The 22887-nt window shown below is 35.5% G+C and overlaps 1 protein-coding gene across 44 annotated transcripts in view; it reads left to right on the top strand.

The window, feature by feature from the left end:
- bt (projectin protein bent) overlaps nt 1–22887 on the top strand; it is a 408836-nt gene that overhangs the window by 52151 nt on the left and 333798 nt on the right. For all 44 annotated transcript variants that reach the window (XM_069837452.1, XM_069837423.1, XM_069837454.1 and 41 more), the window contains exon 2: nt 13451–13865. In XM_069837452.1, the coding sequence (XP_069693553.1) occupies nt 13553–13865 (313 nt within the window). In that variant the 5' untranslated portion in view covers nt 13451–13552. The remainder of the gene's footprint in view (nt 1–13450; nt 13866–22887) is intronic.

Here is a 22887-nt window from a genome sequence, read left to right as displayed (position 1 = left end):
GTGTTGTAATTTAACGCTAGAGCGCATTATTTCATTGTAGTGTTCTGAACTGAACCTGGAAATAAAACAAATAGCTCTGTTACTTAAATGAACTGCGAACATACCTGGTTAATTTAGTATTTTCCCAGTCTCCTCTCATATGTTTTTTCTTCATATTACATTGCTATAATTCTAATTTCATAAATTATAAAACTCTTCATACTGTAGAACTTGATAAAATAAGCTTCGCGTCATCCATTTCATTATATCTTCAATATTTCCGCGATTGGAGGCCTTGCAATCGATACATTTGCCGTGACATTCTCTATTTCGATCTTGGCCAGTACGGAAATCCGTTTAGAATCCTCTGGCCAGAATTCCGGTCATGCGGACAGAGGCGATACGGCCAAGTGGGCGATGCTCCATTTAAACTATTGCAAAGAATAAAAATCCGAACGCTGCGAATGGATTTTTTCCCTGTAAGTGAGCGCCCAGCTTAAGAATCTGTTATTTCGCCCGTAGTGCGACTCCAAACTGAACCTACAACTTTTAGCATTGTAATGTGATAATGTGACCATTTTCGCGATTTTTTATGGTTGAAAATGTTCAAATTTTAAATGATTAATTCGTACAGACCTTTAAGAGTGCTCAGGTAAAAATTCTTTACCTTAAATTGTTTATTTACGTACTCGCCTTACTTTTATGAAATTCCGTAAATTTATTCAGTTTTCTGGAAAAACATTGACCTACAACATTTGTAGGACGAGACAGAAGTCTTTTTCTTTTTTCCTTATATAGCCCCAAGTGTCGCTTAACAATATCTGACAGTGTGCATAGCTATACCTAAAGCTGCATCTACACGAATCAATTTTCCATGCGCGTACGCATGCAATCTGAGAAGAATATTGAAAGAATAAAGTTTTGAACGTCATCTCCAGTACGTAAATATATTAAGTAATATCAAATATCAATTCTGCATTCATTGCTTGAATGCGTAAAGTTGAAACAAAAGTCGAACCGTGTAGATGCACTTTAAGAGTTCCCTGTCTATTCAAGTTCGTTACTGTTACAACTCACGGTTGAGGCTTATTAGATGGGCTTGGCAGGAACAGAATTAATTGTTTGAGATAGGTCTCCGAAAATTTATACACAAATCAAGCTGCATATAAATAGCCTCCTTACAAAATGTCATCTCATTTGGTCTAAAATTATACAAATTAACATTTTTGTAAATTTTAATTGTATCTTATTTCGAAAAATCAATATTCCTTCCAGAATAATAAAAATTATTGCCTAATATTTACTCCACATACCTTTCAAACTCTCTAAAACATAACTTGCTGTTTAAATTCTTAAGATTATTCTTCAAATGCTAAGAAAAAATTATTTTATATAAGCAAATAGTTTAGTGTTGAATAAACGATATACAAAATAGATTACAAAATATTCACAGTGTCTTACTAGATGACATTTTGTTCTAAGAAGTTTTTTAATGTTATAACAAATCGTCCATAACATACCTGTTTATATTATAAAATTTACACTTTCACTATATGCAATTTTTTGGAAAACTATTACTGTATTTACGAAAATTAACAGGTAATTTTTACTTTTGTACAAAGTAATTGTATTTTTATGATTTTTAAAGAAGTTGAAGGTGTTACTAGTTAGATTTTGTTTTTATGTGGTGCTAGTTAATTTACTTGTTATTCTTGTTCACGAAAATGTATGTAGGTTTATTATACTATTCACCAGTTTATGTATTGTTTCCTAAATAAAAAGGTTTTACTGTGCACGAAGGTGAATGTAACACTTTTACTTTTTTAAATTACTTCTCGAGATTTTAATTATTATCACAGATAAGAAAAGAACGGAGGCCATTTTATTATTACAAAGTAATTGTTTGAAAAGTAACCCAGTTCATTGATATGAATCACAACTAGTTTTTTTTTTTTTTTTTCATTTTATTGTTAAGAATTTCAGACGCCTGAAGTTGTAACACATTAACAGACAAGATTTACATTAGAATTTACAAACTCATTAATATTGTAAAACGTATTATCAAGAAGCCATAATATTTTATAGCTGTTTCTTCCTTGTCACGGATGTTACAGATGACTTAATGTCGTTCATTTTTCTAGTTTAAAAACAACTGTGACATTTCTAAGTTAAAATATTCACTTGAACTTTAAGACTGCTAATGTTTATTAACCCAATCTACTTAAAATAAATGGCAGAAAGAATATAGTACAGAGTAAAATGTTTTTTTTTTCCCGGAGCTCTGGAATTAACAGTGCAGGCTCTCAAAATATTTCTTCAACAATAGCTCCTTGAAAAACATATATTAACAGCTGATCTCTCTATGGCTAAGTGCTGCAAACTTTAGGGAAACAAAAATTACCCATTACTTAGCCAGACCACACAAATTCATTGCCCATAAAACTTATCAAATATTTTTCTTTTGAAAATAAAACATTCAACTATTTAAATTGTAAGCCTTATCTATGTCTTACACTAATAATAAACAAGTATTTCTGGAATATACTTTTTCATTATAATTCCCAGTTTGCTTGGAATGGCTGATTGATAAAAAAATATACTTTTTACTTTTACTTAGTCTGACATGGAGAGGAACTATAAGATGATTGTTCCCGGTTGGATGACGATGGAATTGGGACTGTAAGTCCAAATTATGTAAATTAATTTTAGTAAGTATAAGACAATTAAATATGTGCTGATTTACAACGGTGAGAATATTAAAATCTTTGAATAAAGGTCGAAAATGTGTTATTTAAGAGGAACCGGAAACAATACCTAAGGCCTTCTTTTGGAGGATAAGAATTTTGTCAACATTGGCACTATTTCCCCAAATGTGTATACCATAAGTTATAATGCTGTGAAAAAAGTAAAGTAACATTGTCTAAGATATTCTTTTGATAATTACTTTAAAATTCAGATGACATAATAAATACAAATACGAGATAATCTACTATACACATACTGCAATTAACATGTCCATCCCATGTCAGTTTAGTGTCCAAAATAAAACCAAGAAGCTTAACTTCTGACACAAATTCAACAGGTACAAGCTTAAAAGTAAATAATAATTGTTGAGTTTTATTACTATTAAGTTTAAATCCATGTTAAGTTTTAGAAACAATGCTTACCACAAGTCAGGAGAATATTTCGATATAATTTTTAAGGATACACCACAGTCTACTATATACAGTCGCGAAGCTCAATACGTAGTAAATATGCAAACATTAGGTAGTTGCTCACCACTAGGATCGCTAATATTGCCTCATTACAGGCAATGCAAAATAGTACCGTCACAGTCTATTGTTTCTAGCACCCTCAAAATTCAGAAGTGGATCAGGACAGCACGTTTGCACATCTCCTTTTTATGTTACGTTAGGTTCTTTACAAACTGAAATGACGAGTGAAGCGTAGGACAGTTAAAATTACTCTAACCTAACCTAACCTAACCTTTTTATGTTAAGTTAGGTTAGGATAGGTTAGGTTAGGTTAGGTTAGAGTAATTTTAACTGTACGTTTCACTCGTCATTTCAGTTTGAAAAGAACCTAACCTAACATAAAAAGGAGATGTGCAAACGTGCTGTCCTGATCCACTCCTCAAAATTCAAGCTTCGTGACTGTATATAGTAGACTGTGGATACACTGAGGTAAAATTTTATCAGTTTTGTTTGGAAAATTAGATATTTCATCTTTAACATTATCGGTAAGGTAAACAATTGTATATTGTACAGTACATCCTGGCCTAAGTATCGTTTGTCTCTGCAGATCTTGTGAGAGAGTAGCACTCTATGATGTTTCAATCAAATAATTCTAAAAAGTGAAACGAACGCATTTAAAATGTATATGGACGTTAAAATATATTTTACCTTGATTAACTGGTTCACGTCAGCGTAATACATGGCTTGAAGCTGTCACAGATGTTAAGAATCAGAATATTACTCTCCGTCAAGGTCCCCGCCACCTATCTCCTCTCAGCTGAAGTCTCAACTCTTTCACAGGAGAAGCGCAGAATTTATTTAATGCTAATGGGTTTATTAAAAATATATATTTCTTTTATTTCCTACATCTCAAGTCTGATTAGTGCAAGGAAAGGAACTGGCCAACATACTCCATTATCTCCTAGCTTAGTTGTCTCATCAATGATGACTTATTGGTGTCGCTCTTGAGTTTCAAACTTGTCTTCAGACATTTGCCTAAACAACGCCGCCCTTACATTTTTAAGTAGATCTATCCGATATTGAAACGGTGTAAATAGTAGGCTTAAATTTTAATCGGTTATTCAAACGACGCTGTATCAACTGCGGGGTTGTCTAGCGTCGTTAAATTTGATGATAGGAGAGATAATTCAGATGATTCGTTAGAAATTCCTAACATTCTCCTTACAGTTGGAGCAAACATCGGAGTAAACCTAACCAGGCAATCAGCCCAAGCAGAAGTGCAGCGTCTATCACGAGCTGAACTCGCTACCGTCTAAGCTATGTCGGTGTCCTCGATAGGTGTATTTTACTTACTTCTTGAGGGAAAACTTACATTACTTTCCATTTGAATATTTAAATGACCTTGTTTTATTACACTTTGTAGCCATTACTACAAGCTTTTGTCAGCAGCAAGTAGTTCAGAATTAAGTTGCGAGAAGAAGAAAGTAATCTATAACTGTTCACATCTATGACGAACTGACACCTGTTACCAATTCTTTTTGTAATGACAGGGATCGTGGTATTTGAGTGAAATTCGATTCCACCGTCTGCTATTCCTCTGCTAGAAAATCTACAGAATCTTAAAGGAGAAAGAACCAAATGTTACGTCACATGGTAATATACACATTTGCGCAGTAAAGGTGACTCACCAGCGGCCTGTAAACATTCTTGTTGAACATCTCGGAAATGTTCGTTTATACAGCGTTTCAGATATTAGCTATTCGCTTTGTACTGTCACTCGGTGCATCTCAATGTTTTTAAAACATTTGCGCACAGCTCTTGCAACAAAACTTCCGCGACAGGAGAAGTAAACATTTTGTAAAAATGATTTCATTATGGGACGAAGTAAGATGTGTCGCAATTCAACTCGCTGATTTCTTCTGAAGTCAGATATGTTGATTTTTTTTTTCGACTGAAGAATCAACATAAGATTTAACCCTTTGCACTATATTCATTTTATATATTTTTTCGAACAAAAATAAGACGTAAACATACGTTTCCAGAAGTGGCTTAGATCTTGGCTTCTCACCAGAAGAAACGAGGTTCATTTCTTGAAAATCATGTAAGACTTATGTTCAAAGTAGCTGTAGAGAGATATTCTCCTCCATATTATTCCACCATTGCTCCGTTATTACCATATCATCATCTTAAAGACTATGAATAACGTATGTGGTTTTAAAGGAACTATATTATAATCATAATTCTGAGAAACACAGATGAGTCCAAGATATAAGTAAAAATATAGAATGTTTTAATAAGCAACTATAGGTAGATGTATAATTAGGTAGCAGTTCAAAGGCTGGTTGGAATCTCATAACTGACAACAATCGGCATTACTCATGAGGCAGCTAAGCCAGGTGTTTAACGGTGCAGGCAGCTAAAGAATATCATCGCAATATCGTCAATTACAGTGGTTTCCAAACTTCTTCGACTCGCGAATCCCTTTCACAAAGATCTGAATTGAGCGAACCCTTTATATATAATATTTAGCAACCCTAAATGAACTTAAAGTTCCTGTAGTTACGGTAAATAGGCCTAACGTAGGATTCCCCTAAAAATGACGCAACAACGCTTAAAATGTTAAAACTACAGAAGTTCAAATAATTATACAGGGACATCACTTTATTTTTACTTCAATTTATATTGTACCTGAGTTTTTGAATATACTTCACTCCCACCCCTTCTACTAATGAAGTTCAACTGTCCTCCACACAGATCCAAGACCGCATATACAGTCATAGTAGCCTTACGGTCATAGTAAACAGTACGTTCCAAAAATATGTTCGCGTTTTCCAGTGACGAAAGAGCTTTCAATATTGAATCATTTTCGCACAGGTACTGTCGTCCATTTGCCTACGTCGTATCCCGGTTTCCCCCACCAGCTTTTATTCGCCAGCTAGTGGCTGGGCTGACTTAGCTCTTTTCTGAGAATATTAATATCTGTTAGGATTTGGACGTATACGTAATATTATACAACTGTTAAAAATAACTTAAATAAAAGGATCTCGTTAAGTAATTAACTGTCACGTGATTTCCTCCCTTTCTACGACCCTACGACATAACCACTTGGATGGACAGTAGATAGTATGTCTGAGGAATTTTATCTTTTCGGATCGAGCAGAAGTGAAGATTGAATTTACAGTACGCAAAGTACTCTTTTATAGAATAGGTATAGAATTATTTCAACATGAGTTACAAGGAAGAAGGACGAAACTGGTAATTGGGATTAGGTACAAATAATCTATAGTGCAATAATATGCACATTAGAACTGAAGCCTGTATTGAAGTGAACGGCCACCATTTTAAAAAATGTGTTTAAATATCCATATTATGATTATTTTTCAATTTAACTTCATTCTCTATATTGTACGTTAATGTGCTGTAGACAGTATAATATACACTACATAATGAATATGTCCACATGGACAGCTCAGTTCGTGAGTAAAAACACTCATTGTTAATACTGTACTGTATTTTGATTAAACAAAAACCTAATGAAAATGATCAAACTCAAAAACGCGATATTTCCTAGTTTACGTAAATGGATGAACTACTTTTCTTCCCTCCTATTCCTAGTAAAGTGATTTGTTTATATATTACGCCAGTATCATCGAACTCCAATCGTGGAAGGGGGTAGTAAACGGCGTTGATCCAGAGGTATAGGCAAGTTAATATTAAATATGTTAGTAAAAATAAAATGATGTCCCTGTACATTTATTTTACATTTAGAATATTAAAACGGAAATTAAATAACCAAGTTAATAAATACGACTGCTCTTTATGGCAGACTGCGGATTCTAATTCCTGTCACTATTCAATCGCATAAAGCCATAGCATAGCGGCGTGTGTCTTTATACCCGCTCGCCTTTTCCTCCCTTTCGTCGCCTGGCACGCATCTCCATGTCCACAATCAAAGTCTTCTCCTTAGGCCCGTAACACACTTGCAGAGTTTTCGCCAGCGAGAAATGTATTGCGAGAAAGAGGCGAAGAGCCTCCTCCACACACTTGGCGAGTTCTCGCTATTACAGATCACACCTTGCTATGATCATCTATGCTCTGCCTTCATGCAGAAAACATTTTTTTGATTATAGTAATCAATCGTTGGGGGAAGTATTATAGGTTATGTATTTACGTACTTAAATATATAACCTGTTATTGTCGTACTTTACAAATTACGTACGAACGCTTTGTTGAATCTGAGTATTCGGATGATGAAGAAATGGAGTTACATGAATATATTTTGTTCATGAAAAGAAGAAGTAGGCCCAAAATTAAAGCCAGAAATATCTGAAAATCACATTGTATCTTACGAAAATAATGGTGAGTTTTGGACATTGGTTTCGTTTTGAATGATGATACGTTTAGGCGTTATTTCAGGTTCAATGGACCACAATTATTTTTTTGGCATTCATGATATGACAGAGAATTCTTTGCTATAGTCTGATTAAAATTACATAAACTGTTAAGACATATAGATACATTATTTCAAATGTTTAATCAATACTATTAAATCTCATCAAAATAAAATATAGCCCTATTTATTTTCAGATAATCTGATATTTGTTTCCAGATTTCTTCTTTAAGTTCCGTGTTTTTATAGTTTTCATCCCGTGTATCATATAAATAGGTATACGGGTGACATCGTACAAGTTCGATAAGTTTCTGACTGCAATTATTAGCCATCTTTCCTCATTTTCAAATAAAAACAATACAATTCATCGCCACCTGTAATATCTTTTACTACATTCAATCGTCATAAAGAGTATAAATGTCAATCATCTTTGATAAATGTGTCAAGGAAATTCGCTGAGCTACCGATTCCAGCGAGAAACTCGCGCGAGTTTTCTGCCTCGAGCGAGAAATCTCTTCCAGTGTGTGGACGTCCATTTGAATACGTGTTATCAATTTTTTAATTTTCTCGCAACACATTCCTCGCTGGCGAAAACTCTGCAAGTGTGTTACGGGCCTTAGTTGTAAGTATAGCAGACTGAAGAAGCTACTTCCTGTCACTAAATATCTAAACACACGCTTCACTTCAGAGAACTGAAAACAATATATCTAATCCACATGGTCATTGTTGCTACAGTTCAATGTTTCAGGTATAACTTATAATAATAGCTAGTAATAATAATATTAATAATAATAATAATAATAATAATAATAATAATAATAATGCAAAAAATAAAAAGCAATAACCCGCCATTAGAGAAACATTTTGGCAAACCTTTTGCAAAATTTCACAATAACGATGGTCTATTACAAGCATGTCAAGGACACTGGCAAGGTTACGGAATGTTGTCTATCAGAGTGCACGTTGCGAGCGCTGTGGTATAAGTGAGCGTAAGATAGTCAGTTGTGTATGCTCTACAGGGAATAAGGTACTACAGCAATGTAAAGTTAATGCTTGGCTATACATAGCCGTAATAGGATTATTTATTTGTCAAATTTATGTTTCGACTATCATGTTAAATAATATTTATTTGGAGGTATACTTGACAAAAATTCTTAATAAAAATTATTTCGCATTATAATACATAGGCCTACAATTTGAAATATTGTTATATGTGAATGACACTACCCATTCATGAATAATTGCGCAGTGGACTATATCCTGACAATTTTTCAAAATTTTCATATATTGACGTTTCTTTTTAAATAAAACTAAAATAATTCAAACCTCTTTTGCTGACATACACATATACAAACATTCAATTTTGTTCTTATTTATGAAAGTTTCAATTTTCTAAACTTTTGTGATGTTCTCTAATAATAATTCTTCCAATGTCATTCTTGTTGGAAACTATCATCATAATGGACTCTGTGAGAGACTTTCAAACGTGGTCTTCTCCCAGTTTTGTTGAAAAATCTTTTCGTCCCAAATATTAACATTACTAGGATTTCTTCAGCAAACTTACGAGCGAGATGGAATTTAAACAAATGAATAATAACCATAGTAAAACTATGAAATTTGTTAAAACTCGGCGTTATAACTTCTAGATAGATTTTCAATATTTTAGTAAAATTTTATACTAATAGTTTCAAATGTTTTTTTTAATCATCATTAATTTTCATCCTATCATTTTCCGCGACGTTCTTATATTCATGGAAATTATATAGCCTACATCGTAATGTTGCTGAACATTAAATTTGTTACAGAGTGTGTTTTTAACACATCATACATTGTGCCTTTGCATCGTGATTACTGCTTGAAAGCTTGAATAAGCAATCTTCATGCTATGATTGAATAACAGCTACTGCTGATTCTAGAACTAGTAGTGTGATTTGAGTGCCTATTAACAGTATTCATAATTACATTGCTATCCCTAAGGTAATTTAATCGTATAATAAAAAAAAATATTTTTTTTCCCCCACAACTGAATTTCAACATTATTTCCCATAACATTTCGTTTCTCATTTTTCTTTAACTCGATAACTTTTACTTCATATTCAAGAATAATGTCTCATTTTACGCAACTTTTTTTTTACCACGAAGTCACTACACTTGCGCTCTCTCCAGCTATGACAGTTTACGGGTGTGAACCATTGAAAATGTTTGAAGGGACTCGTCTGCCCAATCAACAGGATAATAAACTTCTTGACTGTCAGGCCAACACACCCTCTTACCCTCTAAAATTTTGCAAAGAAAACTTGTTTGTATCTTAGAGACCTAGAGATTTCGTACATTCCTTGAAATTATACGCTGTTTAAAATATAGTTTACATTAAAGCAGTGTGTCCAAAATATTAATTCCATTTTGAATAGTAGCAGACAGTTTACGTTTCCGCGTTTGACAGTTTCCGTTTTATTCAGGAAAAATGACACATAATACTTACGAATTTAGCCGGGACCAATGAATTGTTCCGAAATAGGATTTCGGATTATTCAGGTACCGATTTGAACAGATTTCATTGTATACTATGGCTCTGAAATTACCGTTATTTCTAACCATCACATAGGACAAAGGTCTATGTTGAATATTCTGTCCAAGTCATGGCTGTAATAGCCTTTTCCCTGAACTTAGTACTCAAGAATCCTCACATTATTCCTGGCCGTTGTTTGAAACTTGGTGTTTCTTTCGCTATTGGTTACTGATTACTAAAATAATTCGGAACTAAAACAAAATATTTCTCTTCTGTAGGAGGATTGGGGTCATCGGTTGCAACATGCAACTCTACACCTCTCGTGTTAGGTTATTTCATTATCGTAATCCTTGATATACCGGTAGCGGCGTTTTAAACGAAATAACATTTAAAAATGACGAGATGAATGTATAATTATAACAGCAGGAGTAATCCAAATATTTATGGAAACTTACTACCTCACAACCCTGTTCGCCCGAGATATACCTGAGATGGAATTCCATTACGTTAAGTGAGAAGCTTCAGCTGAGTTATGGCACAGTCGACAGTTATTTTTAAGATTACGAAGAAGGTAAGAGATATTTTTCAGGTCCCTAACCTCTGTCTTGTTGACAATATAGAACAGTGACTGTTATGAGGAAATGTTTACTTGCCGGATTTCCGCGTTCAAATTCCATAGGGTCGGAAATGGAATTTGTTCTAAAGAGAGACTACATTATGGCAGGTTTTATTTAGGAACATGGAATTTCTTTGTGGACAAAACGTTCTCTATTAACATCTCATGAGTTCCGCCTCTTGAAAAGTACAGTCCCAGAAAAAAATGGCCCGACTCTTGCAGATCTCTACAGAGCGCGATTCACACCACAACGGTTTAATAAAGATTTTCAACCCAATATTATTTGAATAGTACTACAGGAAGATATTTCAAAACTAATGCAGAAAGCACGAAATTAATGTGAAAATAAGATCAAATTAATGTTTAAGAATCATAATGCAACAAACACGATATGGTACAACCCCGATTATGACAATTCATTGCAAGCATTCCGATAGCTCTGTGCTAGCATGCTTGTTCTCAGACTACAAAGTTCAGGGTTCGGATACTTTTGGAGAAAGAATTTTTTAATTAATTACGCTGGTTGTTTTTCGCCACTCTCATTCTATTTTGCTGCTACTCACATACTATTAAGAATATAACAATTTCTATCACATCTTTTCAAATGCCTTTTGAATTACGACAAAAATCGAATTAAAATTGATGTAACTGCCAAAGCGATCTAGTGTGTACCACTGTTTTAGAGCACTAACATGCTCAATGCATTAAATCTGGAATTTAGAAAATTCAGGCGGGCCATTTTTTTTCTGGCACTGTACATAGCGTTATGGGTTTTCACAACATATCTTCACTACTTGGTGAGAATATCAATGATTACTCTTTAAACCATCTCCAGTTTTAATATTGTGAGCTTCTGCTTTTAGGATTTTATTAGGCTTTGTTTATTTATTTATTTATTCATTTATTTATTGCGTCGTGTAAATATAACGCTAAACTTCGCGCGCTACTCGATGCCTTAATGATTTCATTGCAGTGATTAAAATTTCAACAGAAAACGAAGTAATCAAGAAAATAAAATATTTTAATGTGATTCTATGAACTTCATTCCCTGCCTAATCTTCGTACACTTAAAGATTAATCTCGTTTATGTAGCTCTGTTAACTCTACTATAATTAATTTTCGCCAGTAGCCTGGTGCGAAGAAAGTGAACGATAATGAAATCTAAGTTCCAAATCCATTCCATTATTCACTGTGTGACTTTCTGTAGAGCAGGGATGTCAGTCAGAAGCACGTACTCGACTCTACGTGCTATTAAGCACTGAGTGGTTCAGTGAATCTATTCTGCATGCAGTAGCGGTGAGCAAGAAGGGGTGAGCGAAACTAACTCTATTGGCCTACCACTGTGAGGTGAATTAAACTGCTTTTAAGAAACAGATGTGTTACATTCATACAAGACAACAAGAAATCAAAACATGTTTTGCAGCATGTTCCTCTGTAATAAATTCAATTAATTATAAAGGAATACAAGTTAATAATAAGCATAGACTTTCCTTAACATACAGTTTCAGATAATAATTTAGGATCTAATTAATTGTTAGGCTAGTTATCTAATAATGCAATTAGTACATAAACGCTGCTTTTCTGTTTTAAACTAATACAAAAGGAAAAGAAATAATAGGACATTCTAGCTATCATAGGTGAGCACAAAAACACTAGAATGTGATATCGGCAATCTGTAAGGATCCGAATGACGAATTGGCATAACTCCAATGTTTGTTAGAGAACCTTTAACTCATAAATGTTTTAAATAATTCATGTATATTTGTGCATAATCATATACAGTTTAAGTAAAGCACAATTTTCAGTACTCGCGAAATTCTACAAGTAATTTGGCGTCTGCTGTTGCGAGACTTAATCCAACGTATCTCTTTCTCAATCTTAAGCACCAGAACATTTTTGATAGTATTCACTCTCATTCTGCCCCTTCAGCATCGCCATCGATCACAAAGCATTGATTTAAGCAGAGGCTTTCACATGTGAAGCGTAAAACCATTATTGACGGTCGGAAAGACTTCATTTGCGATGGTTGTCACGGAACTTAGAGCAGAGATATACTAACAATGAAAGGTCATCGGTTTCTTTGTATTTTTCCCCTTTTCTTGAATTCGTTGACTACCGGTACATATTTTAATGTACGTTTCTCTTTTCCTCCTCTCTCTACCCTCTCTTCCTCGTCCTTCCGCTCCTTCCTTCCCTTTCTCACTCATAAATTTATTTTAATATGGTCGTGATACTGTATGACTGAAGCCGACAACAAACCTAAGATTAAATATCGACAGACTCTATAATTAAAATGCCGCACTCTACAATATCTGCAATGCAGGGAAAATATTCTGTACCTTCGGCTTCAGCGCACATCTTGTAGAGAAAATTTGCATAAAAATTCATTTCATTGTTAATGAAATCGTCTCTATGTTTGTTAACCAAATAAAGTGAAACATTTTACCTGTCAGTGTTTAATATTTATTCATAACATACAGTAATTGAGACGTAACGGACAAATTGTTAAACATCGTAATGATGTTACAATAACTGTAATTTCATAAGATGGTGGTGTTCGTAATTGCTATGACGTCGTAATTGCGATAAAATTTACCATTATGTCGTAGAATAATGATAAAATATGTATCACGAAATTTTTTAATATTCTCATTATTATTGATGTCAGATTATGCAGTGTGCTCCATGATAGCCCCTGAATGATCAGTAATTATTGTAGAAGAAAATTCATCCATTAATTGTAATTTCTGTTTCTTTTTCAGAGAGGGGTTGATGCCCTAGCCATTGCTGCTGAAATCCTCGGGGTCTCGTGAATCGAGAAGCCCGGATAGTTTGGTTCCTAGGCACCCCTCAATAAGATAAAAATGGGGGTGGCCGAGGACTTCGCTCCGAGCTTTACTCAGAAGCCACAGCTTCGCCAAGAAGATGAGGGTAATAGACTCATATTCGAATGCCAACTTCTGGCGTCCCCCAAGCCAGAGATCACGTGGTTCCGCAGCGAGACCCAGCTGGCGGAGGACCACCGCACCAACATGAGGATCCAGTCCATTGGTACCAACAAGTTCCTGGTCGTACTCGAGCTGGACGACGTCATCGAGACAGATGCCGGCCTCTACAAAGTCAAGGCCAAGAACAAGATGGGTGAAGTGGCTGCTTCCATTAACCTCAACTTCAGCCGTAAGTACTGTTATTATCCTTGAATATAATATATTAATTTTCCTTTGAAACCTTTCTAGCACAGAAGGCGGAAGGCATGGACTTAGATACTCACGTGTTTTTTTTTTTTTTCCTTTTAGAAAATGTTGAAATTTCGTACAAATTTTTATCTTCTTATAAAGAGTAACCGCTGTGGAATACAAGCGACGTAACAGGTGGAATTCACGATTGTGAATTCAAATCCCGTAAAGGAAGTGGATGTCCATTAGTGTTTACTTGATGTCTTCTTTTTCCTTTGAGACAGAATATTGTAGTTAACCTAGAGCAGTCATTTCCAACTGGCCAACCTGTCACGTTGGAGAGCGTTTCCCCTCTCGGAGCAGAGTACGTGAAGGAGGGCAATGTTGTGTCTCCGCTACTTAAACATCTCCATCCCTTTCACTGCCACTCCCCCTACTTTGGTCTTTTACCTATGCTTCCCCTCTCAAGGAGCTCGAGAGCAGAGACGTGTGACGTCACAGAGCCAGCAGTTGAATATGTCTGACCTAGAGTATGAGAATCACGCCACGTGTGCGACTTATGTAATGTGATCTGAAAATTTTAGAAAAGAGAAAGCCTGAACATATAACATACATATACATATAAAAGCTGTCACATACACACTTACATATACATACATATACTAACCAAATTATTTTCTCAATTTTCTCATTTCTTACTGCAACACAATTCGCTCGGGAAATGTTTTGCAATGAGAACAAGAAGTTATTTCCAATATTAGTAGTACAGTAATCATCCATCATTCATTGAACCCTTAGTTCGGTAGTTGGAACATAGATAAGCTCCTAGAGGAGGTTTCAATACCTACAGGGAATTTAGTTACACTTATTTGCCAACAGGGACAGAGGGAAAAATTGTAAGCTTATCGCCTCAAATCCCACCTAATTTGCAACTAAGGTATTACTAGTACGTGAGAGAGGAGAAATTTAGTCCAGAGACTCTAATTTAGGCTTGGAGGTCTTTAACGTGCTGGAAAATTCCTACACAGGACACACGGCGTAAAGTCCCCTTAGAGCAATATTGTGCTCCGATTTTCGCATACTGAAATATTCATCTATCCCAGCCGGGATTGGGCGGATGTGATTTCCTACACGGTTAAGGTATAAAACAACTTGGATGAGTAAATTTCTACAAAGGTCAAAGTTCCTGTAAAAGATAATGTATAAGTTACTATATAGCCAGAAGAAAGTAGAACCTGCACGGTAAATTTTCGTTGAACAATTTGGTAACATGGTTCCCTGTTGGTCTGAGAGAACAGATTTCAACAACAATAAACAATTGAACAACAAGAAACAGTTGGTAACTCGGTTACATGACCGTTAGTCTTAGACAACAGTTTTCCACAACAACAAACAGGCCAACACATCGGTCACCATGGATATACGATTTATAAGTAAAAAAAATAATTACTTTTAGTGAACAATTTTCAATTATTTCGACATCATATGTCCAAGTCTAATATTTATACTTAGCGCTGTGTACATAAAAATATAGAGCTAAAGTTTATACAGAAAATGAAAGATTAAAAATATGTGATTTGAACAGGTTTAACTATAACCACAAGGAAGAAAGCACAATCAATCGACAAATAGTAAGTAATGCATGCAAACGAAAACTGTGGACAATTTATGTGAACGAACTTCGTAAGTCTTAGGCTACGTTTAGAGGTTAGCAAAAACTAAAATTAAAATTAAATTACAACGGTGGACATTGCACGCATTAGACGTAGTACACAAATTGGAATAAGTCCAGAAGAGACAAATGCTCATAAAGTAAACTGAAATACATCCAAAAATTGTATAAAGACTACTCAGGGGGCTAAATATCCCGATTTCATTATGTAAAAGCAGTTTCATGTACGAACAGAATTTTGTTCCTTATTGAAAGGCGACGTTGACAGAAATGGACGAATGCAAATGCATGAAATCACCGCATGACAAAATTTGTAACTACACCAAACAGATTACTTTGTTGGCAGTCCCCAGTCTGCATAAAGTGGGAGGGAGAATTTTGTCTGTTGACTTTTTTTTTTTGTCGTGAAGGAACTTACACATTACATTTTAGGTCAGTATTGCCATCTGTAGGAATTTACACATCCAAGAAGGGTTATATTGTACACTGACCGTGTAGGAACTTACAAACTCCGCCTGGTTTTAACTCGCAGCCGTTGGGTCTAGAAGAGAGCGCTTTACACCTACTAGACAATGGGGGTGGGCGACAGTAAAGTAGTAGTAGTAGTAGTAGTAGTAGTAGTAGTAGTAGTAGTAGTAGTAGTAGCAGTAGCAGCAGCAGCAGTAGTATATTCCATTACTCTTTCAACTACAGAGACTTTTAGTCGGTTATTTAACGACTCTGTATAAACTACCAGGTTAATCAGCGTCGAAGAAATTTGTGATACAGACATAGTACTATAATCCGAGATGACGCCGACATCCGCCTTAGAGTTAGAAAAACATCGGAAATACCCAAACTAGGTCAGCCTAATCCGGTTTCGAACCCACGCCCGAGCACAGCTTCGGATCAGCAGGTAAACGCGCTAGTGACTGGGCTACGCCGGTGTTTTACTGCAGAAATTATTCAGAATCGGAATTCAACGTAGGTAAGAAAGATACAGCCAACAAGCTTTGCCTGGAATCTCTATCGGGGACGTAATTTACTACACAGAGGAAGCCAGAGTAATGATATTATTGCCCTTTAAAATTTATTGCTTTCGACCTTATTTGAACATGCTTAAATAAGATGTAATAATTAGCATGGTAACCACTAGAACATCGAGGATGGCACTATGCACCAAAGTTGTATTCAGTGGATGAATAACATAAAAGGTTGATAGAAAAATGTATTTCAATAATACAATAGTAAGAATGAAGCAAAAGGCCTGAGACGATGATGATGATGATGATGATGATGATAAACTAAAGGATTTTGATTTCTATCCTTTGTGTTCTTGTGAATATTTTGAAAAACCACTGGCAAAGCTCAGGTAATCTCGTGGAGAATCATTGGACTCGCCTCTCCAAAATAAGTACCATCTCCGTAGCACTAATTCCACTGACGTTAGATAACCTCGCTGTTGGTACAGCGTCGTTAAATTACCGATTTATATTACACTATACAGTCACAAATACTTACGACCTGCACTGCAAAATTGAAATTATTCTGTCACTTATCGAATGAACCTTCAAAAATGAATGAATACTCTAGAGAATTACGCCTACAAATGAAACTTTGTCAAATATTATCGGGATCAAATAGGTCTACAAAAATAATTACTCTCAAAACTTCACTAACTCTAACACTTACGGAAATAGAATAGGAAAGGTATCATTTCCCAAAAAAATCCTGTAACATTTTCAAATGTGCAGTAATAAATAATTGGTTTCTTGCAAGACAGCAGAACCATCGTGGTTCACTTTCTGTAAACGACTATCTCTTTTCACATGCCGCTTCTCAGCTGTAAAGGCCAGTATTTTTCATATTATATTGTTATTTTCAATTTGCCATTAACTGTTTTCTTTCACAGTATTATTGGTTACTCGACAAGTACGTAGTGCACTCACAATTTGAAGAGAAATTAATGATGCAATGGAATATTGCAATAAATATATAGAGCCTAAAGCAAAACTGTAGTAGAAGCAGTTACATTATACGAACAACTTTCTGACGTGAATTTTGATTAAGCTTGTGAACTCGAGCCTTATAATTCAGAAATTAAATCGTGATCTTAGCTTCAAGCTTATGTCTAATGTTTTCTTAATGTAGAAAGCGAGAGTTTAACTTCTTGTTTGGACGTAAAATGAATGATTTCTTTTATGTCTATATTTACATTTCTGAAGTATATTTCTAGATAATAAACACTAAGAGGTAAAACGTGATAAAGTAATTGAATTTTTACGAAACATGTGAAATGTATATTCATATTTTTCATTATCGTGAAACTGATATTTTCATTTATTACGATGGGAGCTTAACATCTGTAGGCACTGAAACGATAGCTGATCAATTCTCCCTCACATAGCCTTATATGGAGAGATGGATGCAATCACTGCAGGTGCATTTTCAGACCTGTAGTTTCTCATAGAGTTGACGCAAGCAGTTCTCTAGCTGTAACGATGACCAGATATTACAAATCATACCCATATGCTGGGATTTTTCGCCAGCTTGACTTCCTCTGTCTGGAAGCTTGACCATTCCTCGTAAACTAGCGAATATAAACAAGACCTCCGTCGAATAGCACCGACAATATTCAATATCCCAGAGAATCTTGCCAACTGAGCGACTCCGATTAGCAACGATGTCCGGTTTTGAGCGTTTCACGGAGAAGTTGTCTATTATCTGACTTTCCATCTTCATTCGGCACCACCGAAGCTACTACGCCAATATGCGCCGAATTATATTCATAAAATAACATTAAGTGGGAAGGAAGACTCTTCATTTCTTATCTTGTCCGAAACAAGTATTCTCAACACAGTTGTCCAACGCCAGTTAGTGAAATTATAAGCCCGTGCTTTCGTACTTAGCTATAAAACAGGCCTTTCGTAGGTCGGAAATGTTGTTAATTAAACATGTACACTTCTGGAAACAAAAAATGACCGATCGTAATTGCTAAATGTTTAGACGTCAAGTCTACTTGTATTACGGTCTACAGTGCACAGTCTAATTACCTTAAAGCTTTGAAGTATCAAGATAAAAGGTTCAGAACAGAATTAACACAATTTTGTCATACTCATTTCTTGTAGGCCTATTCGATTGATGAATTGTTTAAATATGCTTCTAAATTGAATTAATCTACTTATGTGTTGTTGTTGTTTTGTTTGTTTTTTTTTTGTAAAACTTTGGACTTGTTCCATATCTCGGAGCCACAATGATGATGTAAGATCTATGGAAAAAAATGAAAAATAATATATCAACTTTTGTTGACAGCGTCTTCGAAACCAACCTAAGATTTCAGTCACGTAGACCGAAGCACAGGGGGGAAATTTTAATATTACATTAGCGGGTCGACATTGTGGCGACGGCTCTTGGTGCAGCACATTCTATTTAAAGAACTAAAACTCAAAGCAATAAAACTCATGCTCGCATTTTCAGGCGCAAGCACTGTTTTTTCCCCCCTCTACCGTACGTACACTTCTCCGCCTCTTTTGCAAGGCGTCGGCTATTGTACTAAAATTAGAACTTGAGGTCGAAAATAAGTTCTCTCCAGACATCAGTCAAAATCGTCTCGCTTTCGTGTTTAAATTTTACGTTTGAGTATATAGGATCAATCGTACGGTAATAAACAAAAGCAAACCATTAATGCATTCAATTTGATGTAGGTATTCCTTTAAAAACGCAACATATACAATTTTGAATGGGAAAGATGAAGTTTGGACTCCCATGTTTTCTTAAACTCTAGATGCAAAGTGAATGATTGGCATCACTCCCCGATCATCTTCATTGTACAGAATACACTGCTGATGTATTTCTAGGAGGTCTTGCGGTTACCGTAGTCGCCGGTGGATCCAAGATTCCAGATTCAAACCCGGCAGAGGACGATGTATTTCAAAGGGAGATGAAATTTGTAGCATGGTTTCCTCCGGGAGGGAAGTAAAGCTTCGACGTCCGAGTAGTAGATTTAAGGCATGTAGTGGACTCTTATTCATGGTAGGAAATGTTAGAAAATGTTATGGTTTATTTAACGACGCTCGCAACTGCAGAGGTTATATCAGCGTCGCCGGATGTGCCGGAATTTTGTCCCGCAGGAGTTCTTTTACATGCCAGTAAATCTACTGACATGAGCCTGTCGCATTTAAGCACACTTAAATGCCATCGACCTGGCCTGGGATCGAACCCGCAACCTTGGGCATAGAAGGCCAGCGCTATACCAACTCGCCAACCAGGTCGACTCATGGTAGGAAGTTTCAGACAAAATTCATCAGCCATTTATGGCCTACAAGCCACCGGCGTAGCTCTATCGGCTAAGGCGTTTGCCTGCAGATCCGGAGTTTTCGCTCGGGCATGGGTTCGATTTCCGCTTCGGCTGATTATCTGGATGGGTTTTTTCCGAGGTTTTCCTCAATCGTAAGGCAAATGTCGGGTAATTTATGGCGAATCTTCGGCCTCATCTCGTCAAAAATAATCTCACTATCACCAATTCCATCGACGCTAAATAACCTCGTAGTTGATACAGAGTCGTTAAATAACCAAGTAATAAATAATAAATAATTTATCGCCCACACACTTTTTAATACTGAATCATCTCTACATTGAAAGCGGTGGTGAATAAAATACTACTACTACTATTACTGATACTGCTGCTGCTGTCCACTGCTGTGGAGTAACGGTGACCGTGAAACGAGCGGGCCCGGGTTCAAATCCTGGTTGGTGTTTTTTCCGGGGTTTTCCTTCAATCAATTGGAGGAGAATTGCTGGGTAACTTTCGGCGTTGGACCTCGAACCCATTTCAGCATCATTAATTCACATTTCATCCATACCATAGCCCGGGTTAAGTTCAGGGTGCGGCGTGCTGTAGGCCTACTTGTACAAGAGCTTGGCCGTTCGGCTAACCACTGTAACCACAGGTCTTCACCCGCGCATCGCACATGCGCCGTGCCAACTCAAAATGGTACTTACATCGTAGTCGTTTACCCGATCAAACGAAACCACACTAATTTCAATGGTGTTAGTAGTCACAAGTTCTAGTGTTGGAATGGATGACCCTGCAAACGTTACATCGCTGTTTCCGTCCTGGTAGGCCTACTGCACGTGTCGTATTAATTTTAAAGACGTATTCACGTCAAAAATTTTTCATTAAAATGACATAAGTTGTTTTGGTATTACACGCTGGAAAAACTTCAATTCTTTGTCAGATTACCAAATATATTCTGCTTATGGAAATATTTATTGCACCTTCATTCAAACGACATACAAAATTGAAAATACTTACTGTTATCTCAAGTAAAGACTTCAGTTTGCGCATTACATGCAAAATTTACTTCTTGCAATGCCAATAAGAACGATATCTGACTTCGTTTATAAATTGCGTACTGAAGTAGATTTGTGTAATTAATTTTTAAAAAGACTTACAAGAATTTTATGCTCGACCATGCCGAAATGTAGTAATTATACACCTGGTAGCAGTCCTTTAATGCATGTCATTAAAGTACACCTACTCATTAAAGTACAGGTGTTCAGCCAATGACAACCCAGCTTACAGGTGTTCAGCCAGTGACAAATCAGCTTTGTACCGTTATAAAACTGCAAGTATCGATTATTCTCGGATATGCAATCGAAAGAGAATTAGCGAAAAGTCACGAAGGCTGGAAATCCAATACTGTCGCAGAAGGTTATGTTCTGTTACTATAATAATTAGCGTTAATTGTAAATAATATTCAAATAAATTCAATTTGTCATCTCGTTTTTCAATGTCGAATTCAATAATCAAGGTTATATCAAGTTTAACGGGATTATATCAAGGTCAATGACATTATTGTTCCTCGGAAAAAATCAATACTTTCGCGTCTGCGCACATCTCACAATTCACGACCTAGAAAAGGTCACTTCCGATCTTGTCAGATACAAATAAAATGTATACATCTGAATAATTTCAAGTTAGAAATATGGTCGAGCATAAAAAGTCGTATGAAACTTGCCTATAATGGTAATTAAGACGCTCGTATAAATATTATGAAACTCGCTTGCGCTCGTTTCATAAACAACCATACTTGCGTCTTAATTACTATCATTATATAGGCTCCTTGCATAATGTACTAATAAGTGCTTGTTCATAAATTAATTGAAAGTAGTTTCAAGGCTGTACTTCTGCATAATAGCAATGACCGTTGGCTCATACCACTGATAAGAAAGACATTAAATTTTGAAATTGCTGTTGGAAAAAATCCAATATGGGCTACAAAATATAACTGGAATATACGTGGAGATTTGAAGGTGATTGCTTTATCGCTGGGTTCGCAATTGGATGCACTAAATTATGCTATTTGTTGTGTGAATGGAAGTGTGGGATAGGAAGTTTCACTACATCAGGAAATAATGGTCTGAACATGAATCTCTTATTCATGGAAATAAAAATGTGTCAAATACTCCGTCAGTGAATCCTGAAAAAGTATATTCACCTCCCATGCTTATAAAAACTGATACTTACGAAACATTTTGTGAACGCAATTGATAAAAATTCTGCTGCAGTTATGTATTTGAAATCCAAATTTCCCAAAGTTAATGATGTAAAACTGAAGAAAGTAATTTTTATAGGACCACAAATAAAATAATTAATATTGTGTAATGAAAATTTTGAGAGAAGCTGTTAAATTCGCTGGAAAAAGCAGTCTGGAAATCATTCAGAAATATCCATTCTGGTCTCCTTGTAAATCATAAAGCAGAAAACTATAATGAAATAGTGAGCGATCTTGTGAATTCAAAGAACGCTATGGGACGCAACTTGTCTTTAAAAATTCACTTGTACTCCCACCTAGACTTCTTTCCGGAAAATCGTGGGACTATCAGTGATGAACATTGCGAGCATTTTCATCAGCAGATTTCTATGATGGATAGGAACATTGCCTGATGGAACAAATCTGAAGGAATATTTGAACCCAACATGACAAATACGCTTAGATTGTTAATTTAGTTCTTGTGAAAGAAAAAAATGTTTTATTTTGTAAACCAGTGTTAATAGAAATTAATTAATATAGAACCGGTGTCACAAAAATGAAACGTAATTTTGTACTATACGTTCGACAAAAATTAAAATATTTTTCATGAAAGATATCTCTGTTTGCTATATTTATTGAACTTTATTCAAACGACATACAAATTTGAAATTGTGTACTGTCATCTCATTAAAAGCGGAATTAATTTCTCTCATTACATGCGGAAGTAAATTTTATAATCTTACAAATTAATATAACTTATTTCGCTCATGAATTAAGCCGTTTAAGTAGGCCTACATACATGTTTGCCAAATTTACACACAGATTGTTTACGAATT

Source organism: Periplaneta americana, chromosome 10 (assembly GCF_040183065.1).
Source record: "Periplaneta americana isolate PAMFEO1 chromosome 10, P.americana_PAMFEO1_priV1, whole genome shotgun sequence".
NCBI classification, from domain to species: Eukaryota; Metazoa; Arthropoda; class Insecta; order Blattodea; family Blattidae; genus Periplaneta; species Periplaneta americana.
This window is presented reverse-complemented; position numbering and strand designations above follow the sequence as displayed.